Source organism: Pinus tabuliformis, chromosome 7 (assembly GCF_031772625.1).
Source record: "Pinus tabuliformis cultivar Carrire ecotype Pingquan chromosome 7, CPIR1, whole genome shotgun sequence".
NCBI classification, from domain to species: Eukaryota; Viridiplantae; Streptophyta; class Pinopsida; order Pinales; family Pinaceae; genus Pinus; species Pinus tabuliformis.
Window position 1 is genome coordinate 1,373,681,298 of NC_142293.1, and position 12,312 is coordinate 1,373,693,609.

General features: G+C 37.0%; 1 protein-coding gene across 1 annotated transcript in view; it reads left to right on the forward strand.

The window, feature by feature from the left end:
- Nucleotides 1-3,924: 3,924 nt before the first annotated feature.
- Nucleotides 3,925-12,312, forward strand: part of LOC149252747 (transmembrane protein, putative (DUF1218)) — a 31,819-nt gene continuing 23,431 nt past the window's right edge. Inside the window, exons 1-2 of the mRNA XM_089459789.1 lie at nt 3,925-4,292; nt 5,914-6,119. Coding sequence (XP_089315915.1) covers nt 4,197-4,292; nt 5,914-6,119 — 302 coding nt within the window. The 5' untranslated portion in view covers nt 3,925-4,196. The remainder of the gene's footprint in view (nt 4,293-5,913; nt 6,120-12,312) is intronic.

Genomic DNA, 12,312 nt, shown 5'->3' on the forward strand with positions numbered 1-12,312 from the left:
ATCGTGAAAATACAAGAAAAATATATGTAAAAAAAATGAAATGGGGAGGGGGACGGGACCAAGAACTGAAGGGAACTTAAGAAGAAGAGAATTTCAATGCAAGAACAATGATCCAATTTCCATTGATTTATCAGTCGTCATCCCTCAGCTCGCTTTTCGATCTCGATTGCCTCTTTGAACTTTCGGTGATGAAAATGAGAGATCCTAGCAAGGACAGAAGCATCCTCAATGCAAATGTGATGCTTTATTTTAACATAATGTTCAATAAGAGCCGAAGAGCGAGAGCTATTATATCTAGTGTCCACAACATGTTCTTGAATTCTACGCTTAATAGATTGACCTGCCTCACCTAGATAAGGTTTCCCACAAGAACAATGGATCATGTAAACCCCTTTAGTGTTATAAGCACCAATTCAGTCTTTAACAGATCTAAGGGAGGATCTTATAGTGTTAAGCGACTTAAAGGTTATGGATATATTGTTCTTCTCAAGAATACGAGGCAACTTGTCTGTTGTTCCTTGAAGAAAAGGAAGATTAATAGTGGTAATATGATTGTTATGATTAGTATTAGCTCTAGGTCCTCTTGTCGCTTTTTGGAAAGCCTTTAGGCCTTGATGCTTACTATAACCATTGTTCTTGAAGACCTCTAAAATATGAGCTTTCTCTTCATCGATATGAATATCATCAGAAATCCTAAGGGCTCTAGTAGCAAGGGTGTTTAAGACACCAAATTTATGAGTTGGGTGATGATGGGAACTAGCATGGAGATATTGTTCAGTATGAGTTTTCTTGTGGAAAACTTGATGGGAGATAGAGCCATCCTCTTTCTTGGTGATGAGGACATCAAGAAAGAGAATGCTACCTTAACTTCAATCTTGGTGGTGAATTTTATAAATTTGGATTGGCTATTAAGATGTTGCAAGAAGATTTCGAGCTTATCACGACCATGAGGCAAATGATGAAGGTATCATCAACATACCTTAGGGCGGAAGGGAGCAGAAGCCAAGGCTTTAGTCTCAAAGTCCTCCTTTTTAAACGAACCAAGTCATTAAAAAAACAAAAAAAACAATACAACACTAAATATTTTTCAGCCACAAATTTGTAGATATGATAATTACGGACTTTGACGATAAATGAAAGTCACATATAATCATTAAAAATTAGACTAGGCAATACTTAATATTTATGATTGTATATATTTACATTTACATTATTATTTTTTTTATATATGGGGTAATAATTTAATATGAGATATAATTATAATTGTATTCAAGAATTATATCCTTTATACTCTATCATTATTCAAACTAAATAAAAATAACGTAATATCTAATTATACTCAAACTCAAACTTTATTCATAAAACTAAAATATTATACTCGATTACATTATAATTATATCTCATATATAAAATACTTTTATATAAGCGGCTGCACTCAACCGACCCTTAACCCCTCGAAGCGCATTGGACCAACCCATTATTCAGGCCCACGATTGATTCCGCCAGGGATAAATAAAGTCGATTTAGTTGATCCCCTTTCGAATGCGGGCTCTACTTGCACATGTGGGAAATATATGGACTGCTACCTTGTCGGGGCCTGAACTTTCTCATACGAACTCCGTTTTAGGCGCACGATAACTTGTTGGAAAGGTCTCGACAAGAATCAACAATTTCAAGGCTTAGGGAAGCCTAAGGCAAGCCTAAGCTATCACCAAGGCTTCAAAAATGCCCCTAAAGGTTCACTAACAAACTGTATAAAAACTAGCGGGACAAAATTAACCAAGCTTCCACCTTACTTGATTATCTTACTGCCCACCACACAGAACCACCATCACTGGATAAAAAAGAAGGAAGGAAGGATACACTATATATAAAAGTATTTTATATATGAGATATAATTATAATGTAACTGAGTATACTATTTTAGTTTTATAAATAAAGTTTGAGTTTGAGTATAATATTTTAGTTTTATGAATAAAGTTTGAGTTGAGTATAATTAGATATTAAGTTATTTTTATTTAGTTTGAATAATGATAGAGTATAAAAGATACAAATCTTAAAATAGTTTTTTAATATTTAAATATATTTTGAATATATTTAAAATTTTTGTTGTATTAATGTTTTTTTTTTCAAATATAAATTAATATATATATATATATATAATCCATTTTTTTAGTTAAAAATTTCGATTAATTTTTTAAAGGATTACATCATGATAAAATGACAAGCAAAATGCCCTAGTCCTCATTCTTATTAGATTTGTTGGCCAAATGACAAGCAAAATGCACTCGTCCTCATTCCTATTGGATTTGTTGGCCAAAAAGTAATAGCGAAAACAAAAATACAACATTAAGAAAAAACTAAATGATTTCATGTAGACTACCCACATTAGCCAGAAGAGTCTCAAAATGCAAAAACAACCAATCACCATCTCTAATCAGCATCATTACCCAGACCATGAGCATCCATCTCATTCCCAGACCGTTGAGGCTAATGAAAGGCCTAGTGTACATGTGTTTCCATATGCACTAACCTTCCTTTCAGACAGTCTTGCCTGTCCTGAATCCGCTTATGCCCACGTCGGAGAGAGACCAACCTGTCCGTCATATGCCATTGGTTTATGTAAATCATTCATGAAGGCTATGAGCTTGTTGCGGTCATTGTGATGGTCTCGAGCTAATTGCTCCACCATCAATATAACTTGACACAGTTGAGCTTTGATAGAGTCAAATGGAGGGGGAAGGTCGACTTGACTTGGAGGATAAGCCTGCTGCTGGTCAACCTCCTCCCCAATATCCCACTAATCCATTGAATACCTCGCTCCCTCCCCTTGAAGAACAACACCCCTACGCACGCGTCCCCTTTGGCATTGCATTGCACCCCTATCTCCCCCCCACCCCGAATTGACAGTGACTCACACCACACAGACCCCCAACTAAGAACTTCCTTGTGCGACTGACACCAAGATCGGGAGAGCAGAACTGCCAATTGGTAATGAAACCACTCCAGCCCCAAGCACGACCCTTGCTACCACCTTACACACTGTGAACTGTTGAGACCTACTGGCCCGCAACCCCTACCATGGGCGGCTTGCCCAACCACTGCCCAGAAGCCCCAGGGACAAAATACCCTTAGGCTGACTATCCAACTCTATAGGGTGCTTGCCACCGGCGACAACGAACACCAAGCCCACAACAGTGCCTAGGAAGGGACTAAAACTAGATAAAACATAACACCATTCACAAAAACCTTTCAAATATTGCCCATAAAAATGTACTTGCGAGGAAGTGAAGTGGGTTGGCCCAAGAACCACGCTGATGACATTCCCCATTGTAGAAGCCACTTCACACTCAATTTGCACTAAATTATCCCTTACCACATCCAGACAACGCGTCCTAGGGTCCTGCACCAGAGCGGTGCTGCACCGTACTGTGCTAAACATAACAAAGCTTAACCATCTTCAAACTAAGAGTAGGGAATGATTTGAATGGAAAGCCAATCTTCACACCTAAAAAATTTACTCCCAGTGCAGACTTATCTCATCCCCTGAAACTTGTAAATAAACACCGCAACCAAGCCAAACGCTATTAAACATAAAAGTCTCCATAGAACCTTTACCGGGCAGCACCAAACATAGCGTTCCCAACACACCTTGCTATCATTTAAACACCTTGCTATCCTTTATTACATATAAAAGATGAGTTATAATCCATGTTGCGCCCTCCGATCGACCACTTACCATCCCATCGGGGAATAAATTCTTTATTGTTAATTAACAACTAAATTAAAAATTAATTATAATATTAATTATAATTTTTTACACAGTTAAAATACCTACAGAGTTTAAAAAAATATATATCTGCAATGATAATATCAATGCTTAAAAAAATATAATGAACAGACAGGTGGTGATTTTAGTGCGGCACCCACCACAGGCATTTTAGTGCGACACCCACCACAGGCAATGGTAATGGTATGAGCGGATTGTTTTCGGAAATTGTGAAGTCAATAATGCAGTGAGAATAGTAAGAGGAGTCAATGTCCTCCATTCTATATTCAATTAGATTGAGACTTGTAGTACTCTGCGTTTCTTACCAAAGAAGCAAGCAGGCAGAAGAGGCAGTTTCTCTGTAGATTTTGGGTTCTGTATCATATTTATCCAATACCCAACGAGCTTTGAGACCTTGGAATCCACGATGAAGAGGTCGGAAAAGATAATATGCTCAGTGGTGGGTTTCTTGGGGCTGGTGGCGGCTGCGTTGGCCTTTGCTGCAGAGGCCAAACATATCCGGGTGAGTAAGCCTTCTCTGCTCTTTCTTTATTTTCTTTGGAGTTATTTCAATGTTTTCATGGCACCGAGAGGCAATTGATCCCTGTTGGCTGCTAAATGGACGTGCGTTCTTCCTTTTATTAGTGGTTGTTTGTGAAACTTTTTATTCCTGTTTATCTATACAGAGCTTAATGGCAATTTTATTCTGTTTACGATTCCTATTGTTTTCTTTGTTTTAATTTTAGTTTTCTATGTTATCCAAACATGCTAGCACATTCATGGTCTCAAAGTTATGTTGCCTCTCTGTTGTTCCTTTCAATTTACTTTATGGTGGGCGACAGTGTTGCCATTCATATTGTGATGCTGTTATCATACTGATGAACCTGTGTTCTTTATAGCATAACCCAAGTGCTGGTATGCGCAGAATAATACAGATGGATTTGATATGTTAGGCCCCATCAGGGTCTTTGTCACCTTACAAAAGGATCTCTGTCATGGGTTTGCTTTTCTAATGGGCTTTATAGACCTACAGTGAGCACTCATGGCTTGCATGGAGAAGAGTAAGGTTGCAATAACCTCTGAAGATATACCCTGTCACAAGAAAAGCAGGAGTCGTTTGTCCCGTTCAGGGAATCTGGGCTGAAGAATTATGGTTTCTGAGTTTTTAACCCTCCATTGGTTGTGTTCAAGAAGTTTTGAACCGATTTCTTTGGAGTCTATAAATCTTTACAACTTAAGCACCCGGTTAATGCCCTTTGTTGGTTTCTCTGGGTAGGCTTCTTATTCTTTTGATCTCTGTGTCTTGATTCCTGAAAGCTGCCTTTGTGCCTCTTGCTACTCTGTTATTTAAACCTTTGTTCCATAGAAGTTTATCTTCGATCCAATGATAGTAGAATTTGATGGGTGTGCACCACCTAATGTGAAAGAAACTTGATACACATATTTTCATTTAATAAACATATCTGTTTGAGAATGGTCACAGAAGCCTCCATTCTGAGAGTTTGAACTCGTGTCGTATCAATTGCTTTGGGGAGAAACTGTGTTGCGTGCAGAAAACTGTTAGGATCACGAAACACTGACAGAAGTGGTGGTGTCTTAAGACATCTTTGCTGGGATCCCACTGGTCACTGGGACAAATTAATATGGAGTCTTTCCGCCTTTAAATAGGATACATTGGAGATCAATACCATAGGCAAAACTATGGTTTCTCACAAAACTGGAGCCTGAAAACCTCTGATAACTTGACCAAGTCAAGTTTACCTGAACCACCCTAACAAAAACGTCCAATTGAGTTTGTTACCAACATGCAACACAGTTTCTCTCCGAAGCAGTTGATACAACAAACATATCTATGTTTATTTTAATCATGTTACAATATAGTAGTTAATTGATACTATTGATTGTTGAATTGAAAGGTGTTTATCTCTTTATGTGTATTTCATAACTCTGGCCTCGCTGTTGCTTCCAAGAGTATAGCATATATGCAATCCTTGACTCTTAGAACCAGCCATTAGTGTCTTCTAGGTTTACCCCTACTCCCCCTAACTGCTACTTAGTTTCTTTCCATATTCAAATCAGAATTGATGTGTATTTTTTGATAAACAATTTTGATATGCCCATTTAATAATCATTTCATTTAACAGGCTAACGAGGTCACACTCACGGCAGATGGGACGTGCATATATCCCAAAAGTGCTGCTCTGCAATTGGGAATAATTTCAGCGTTGGCTCTTTTGGTGGCTCAATTGATCGTAAACATTTCAGCTGGTTGCCTGTGTTGCGCACGTGGTCCTTCTCATCGTGCAAGCTCCAACAGGACAATTGCCATCATCTGCCTTGTTGTTTCTTGGTATTTAAGATATTCCTCACTGTTTTAATGGATTGCCATATCAAATTGTTCAGAAATGATTATATGTTTCAGAGTTATTGTATTTACAAGATTCGTTATTATCCTTGTGTGCTTGGAAGTCATGCCTATATGTTCTCTCATAGAGTTATTTGACCTTTTCTTGTGAAAATGTCTGTGTCTTTTCTTATACTGTGACTCAGAAGTGCAGAAGTGTAAGATAGAGTGGAATGCAGAAATGAAGGATATGTATTCTCACGCAAAGAGCTAGTACAACTTCCAAATGGCTAATGCTTAGCTTTGAGTTTATGATTCATTAATAGTCACCCTGGTCCCTTAGTTTTACCCCTTTTCTCTGTACTCATTATACTGCCCGTCTTCAACCCTGCACATTTAATGCTTCATGGTAAAAATTGAGTGGTTATAATTGAAATATCAACTTACTGATTAATTAACTTCACTTCTTGATGCTTTTTCTTCACGCTGAACCACTTTATTTTCTCATTGTAATCACAGGTAATGTTTAGAATGTGTAATAGGACGTTAGGCGGCAACGTAGATTCCTTGATCTTAATTGTTGCTATTTGTTAGTTTGGGGTTGCGAGGTAATGTGCATGGGTTGATCCTTATTTTGACAAATCCTAAATTTCTTCTGGGTCATTTCGTTTCTTCTTCGTATAATAGTGATTATATCAAAATGCATGTGTTAGCTCCATTATATTTGAATTGTGATAGGTTTTCTCGCATTCGAGGATTGGTCTGTAAGTGTCAGATTCTGAAATCCTGAGCTAAGGCAAATTGCTAGTATAACACTAATGTACTTTTTATTCAATGTTCCAAATGAAGTTTTTCAGACTGTTGCTGAAATCGTCCTCGGAATAAAATCGGCAAGGGTCTAGAAAATGGAAAAAATGTGAAAATATTGGTAAACATTGACGAAGTTAAAAAAGGAAAAAAAGAAAAAGAAAAAAGTGGGTAAACAATAGCTTCCTTTGCAATGGGGATTTTTTTTCTTGTCAATAATGACAACTACTGAATCACATGATTATTCCAATTCTTAAGAGGGTCACCATATTTTACGAACTTCAACTGGAAAATCAGGGTATGGAAATGTTGTGACTGAAGGAAATTCAGCAATGTTGCCTAAAAGCTATAGCTTGATATTCACGGCTCAAAGACATCCTGCGGAAGAGTTTTCGGAGCAAGGCATAAGCAACATAAAGAAAATCAAGTCGTTGTGGGCGTTCTGTATTTCCTATAATTGATCTTTCGTGAGCTACATTTCTTTATTTTCTGCCTTCAGCTTATCCTGGTAGAAGGTCTCGTGTGACTCAGGTCCTTTCTACATACCCCTCGTATTTGTACGTTGGGTTTGGTTGGAACTTTCTCCCCACTGCTTATGGGAAGCGATCTTATTGTGTTGATATTTGCATGTCAACCATCTCAGCATTATATGTAGTCAGCTTTTAAGTCTATTTGAGCAGGTCGTTCTTGTTTAAGTGAATTGAGCATGTTGCCTACATGCATTGAAGCAACTAAGACAATATGTTACATTTAACATATATGTAGATAAGGATATCCTATCCTACTGATATATGAATCTGTTGGGGGCTCTGGGTTTGTGCTAATAGGATCCAATTTCCAAATAAATATATGTCCTGGAAGCAACCAATGCAGTATAAAATCGGCAAGGGTCTAGAAAATGGAAAAAATGTGAAAATATTGGTAAACATTGACGAAGTCAAAAAAGGAAAAAAAGAAAAAGAAAAAAGTGGGTAAACAATAGCTTCCTTTGCAATGGGGATTTTTTTTCTTGTCAATAATGACAACTACTGAATCACATGATTATTCCAATTCTTAAGAGGGTCACCATATTTTACGAACTTCAACTGGAAAATCAGGGTATGGAAATGTTGTGACTGAAGGAAATTCAGCAATGTTGCCTAAAAGCTATAGCTTGATATTCACGGCTCAAAGACATCCTGCGGAAGAGTTTTCGGAGCAAGGCATAAGCAACATAAAGAAAATCAAGGCGTTGTGGGCATTCTGTATTTCCTATAATTGATCTTTCGTGAGCTACATTTCTTTATTTTCTGCCTTCAGCTTATCCTGGTAGAAGGTCTCGTGTGACTCAGGTCCTTTCTACATACCCCTCGTATTTGTACGTTGGGTTTGGTTGGAACTTTCTCCCCACTGCTTATGGGAAGCGATCTTATTGTGTTGATATTTGCATGTCAACCATCTCAGCATTATATGTAGTCAGCTTTTAATTCTATTTGAGCAGGTCGTTCTTGTTTAAGTGAATTGAGCATGTTGCCTACATGCATTGAAGCAACTAAGACAATATGTTACATTTAACATATATGTAGATAAGGATATCCTATCCTACTGATATATGAATCTGTTGGGGGCTCTGGGTTTGTGCTAATAGGATCCAATTTCCAAATAAATATATGTCCTGGAAGCAACCAATGCAGTATAAAATTATAAATTCACGTGGTGTTATCTCTCTGCTGAACTCTCTTGGTTCTGTAGATATAGCAAATGATGCATAGAGTTGTTTGTGGTGGGTGTACAAGTTTTGGGGAACATGCTACTACCTAAATAGTCTAATTCTACTATGTGGTAAGTACCCTGTTAGTCCTGGAACACTACAATTGTGTCTGTTTCTATTGCCTTTGCAATTGCAGGATTCCTTCTATTAGTAGCAGGATTCTTCACACTATGATTGCTTTAGGCACATGTGTAGATACTGTCAGGGTTATTGGCAGTCTTCTCTGTGCCTTGTTTTGGGCAATAGATGTTTTATGAGCTTCCACTTCTGTAGATTACAGCCCATAATCTTTACAATTGTTTACATTCATGCATATTCAACACAATTTAATCTCATACTTTGATATAAGAAAGAGCACAATATTGTTTGTCCTACGAGAAGAAAATAAAAATTCACAATGGAAATTAAAAGCAATACAAACCATGAAAGATTTAGACAAAGGACTGCATATTTTCTTCTCTTTTTATTGCCAACTGCAATATTTATGGAATTTATACTTCTCATACTTTGATTTAAGAAAGAGCACAATATTGTTTGTCCTACAAGAAGAAAATAAAAATTCACACTGGAAATTAAAAGCAATACAAACCATGAAAGATTTAGACAAAGGACTGCATATTTTCTTCTCTTTTCATTGCCGACTGCAATATTTATGAAATTTATACTTTTCCTTCTCTAACCAAATCTGCTGGTGTGCATCTCCAAAATCTTACATTTGGTTCTTGCGCATGTATTTGCCCATCTTCTCTTTCAGGAAGATTATTGTTTTGTCTCCTTTTTTCCTCCATCCTCAGCCTACCCAATTTCTAACCTCCTGTCCAAGTATTATGAACCAACTGGAAAATCGCTCTTATTACTGAAAGATAAACATATAACTGAAAATATGAGCTGAAAATTGGAGAATCTACAGGTGAATTTTAAAACATGAATTTTGTGAACCGAAATTTGAAACTGGCTTTCTAAACAATAATCTGAAAAATCGTCCAACTGAGGGAACAATACAAAAAACTGGAAAATAAACCCATACAGTTACTTCTGATTCTTTCAGACAGTCACATGAGGTAAAGTAGCTCTCCTGAGTAAGTATGGGTGCCAACTCATATCTAAGTCTCCAAGGAATTAGTCTCTCATAGACTACGCATGGAACAGATTCTTCAATAGATTACTCATAACCTTGGTACTAGCTTGTTTAAATATATTCTTCTCCCTCAAAGATTAGGCAAGATAGCAATATGATAAGAATAGAACAATTCTAAATATAGTCCTAGAGGGATAAGGATCAAGATAAGGTACAATAAAATTTGGAGAAGATAATACTAAATTAGAAAAAGATAAGGAAAGAGGATAGTAATGCTAATTTAGATAAGGTAAAGACATTTTTTTGGAGAAGATAAGAATGCTAATTTAGGGAAGATTAGAATACTATTTTAAGAGGATAAAGACAGTATCCTCAGCCATGGAACATCATGCTCAAGCATGTATTATTGGACGCATCTTCTGAGCTGGATTTAGTTTTTCTTTTGGCCCTTGTCATATCACAACACAATGTTAGAAACTGCGTTGGCTATTACGATATTTCCTTTTTCATTAGTTTTGTGACTGCCTTTTATTTTCATTCCAGGTTGTGCTATCTACACCTCAAAACGTGTGGACCTCCAAAATGTGGATCTCTTCTATGTAATATCTATGACTGCCAACCTCTGAAATTTCTAACATCATGTTATTTAAAGGTAGTTTTCTAGGGCCTAAAGTTGTATGTCTAAGGCAAGATTTGATAGGTTGGAAAAGACCATATTTTTAAATGGGAAAAACTAACATACAAAAAACTTATGTTCAACCGAATCTAAACTTTTTGATACCATTTAAGCTCAATGGCATCAGCCATACTACTCCATGTACTCATTTAGCACACAATATATCACACAAACCATATTGCTTTAATATCAACACGAGGATGAGTGGTAAACACTCTTACCAAATGTGAGATGATTGACTTGAGTTAGCGCTTTGATAAGTGGCTGTAGGTAGGCAAATATTTTGCTGTTTTGTATTTTCAGACCTGCAAAACTGTTGAAAAGCTCAGAAAAAACAGCAAGCTAATATGCCCCTTAAGGCCACCCACAAGTGTGAAATCACATAGGATCAAAGATTTGTGGTTGACTAAGCTTGGGTAGCAACTTGCAAGTAAACAAGAGTAAATATGGCCCAATACTTGATATCTGTGAGTAAATTTGAGTTTCCAACAATCTGGAAACTACTGATAGGAAACAGGGGTCAAATCCCTCCTGGTCAAAACCAGAAAAATATTCCGGTAAGAAAATTTACCTTAAAATGGATAGAATATAGAATATGTTTATTTTCACTCCAGAAAAGCAAAAAATATGCTATATAGTTAAATCTGGAATAAAACGAAGGAGTTCTTGGTTAAAAATACTTACCTAGACAAGCCCCTTGTATGGATTTTTTGCTGGATTTGTTGAATCTGGCTGTAACAAACTGTAGATCTGCGAAAACTCTTGCAATAAGTGTAGAAAAACAGAGGGTAAAATATATTTGGGTTTAAAATAGATCTAATGTTGAAACTTCAAAGATCTACTAGTTAGTAAGATAAAAAATTTAGCATGAGCTAGAAAAATGTATTTAGATGGTTGTTGTAGTGAGGCTTCCCTTTTCATTAACTTCCAAAATGCCCGATTGTGATCACAATGCTTTTTAAATCAGCTTTGCACCTTGGACTAGAGAATGGGCTTGGAGTTTAGCGACTATTGCACCCAATATAGTGTGGGAGTATGGCTGTAACAAACTACAGATCTGTAAAAACCCTTGCAATACCTTAAATCAGCTTTGCACCTTGGACTAGAGAATGGACTTGGAGTTTAGCGACTACTGCACCCAATCTAGTGTGGAAGTATGGCTGTAACAAACTACAGATCTGTAAAAACTCTTGCAATACCCTTGTGAAATATAAAGTTTAACTGCAAAAAAATAGAGGGTATCCAAGCAAGAAAATAAAGTACAAATGCGCAAAAGGGGTCTGAAGTGCGCAAAAGGAGCTGCAGACTATTCTTGGGTTTTAAAGGTACGCAAGAGGAGTCTAAGGAGTTTTCTTGGAGTGTTAAGGGTGCTCTATGAAGGACTAAAGTCTATGATGCTGTGAAGTGTGTTGTTTTTGGGTTGTCATGTTATGAAGTGCATTAGTTTGTGGTTATGTTTTGGGTAATGATACTGTGAGGTTTGCTAGGGCATGAAGGCTAAATCTGACTAGGGTTTGAAGCTATGTCTGAGATATAAAGCAAGGCAAGGCGATGGAGCATGGAGGTTAAGGGTATGATGCTGCTGCGAAATGCATGAAGTATGAAGCATGTAGGTGAAATCAGAAATACTCTATGTATGAAGACCTTAGGTTGTTGCCTATCAAGGTTTTGCTAAGTTGATGTTTAGCTAAGGAAATAGGTATCTCCAGTAGGTGGTCCCTACACAATATCTTGTTGAGTTGGTGCTCAACTAAAGAGATTGGTGTCTCCAATAGGTTGGTGCCTACAAGCTTTGTAATAATAGGTGGGTGCAAATAAACTTTTATAAAGATAAGTTTTTGTGGTTTTCTCCCACAAGGATTTCGGTGTTAAACTATGTGTACTATGA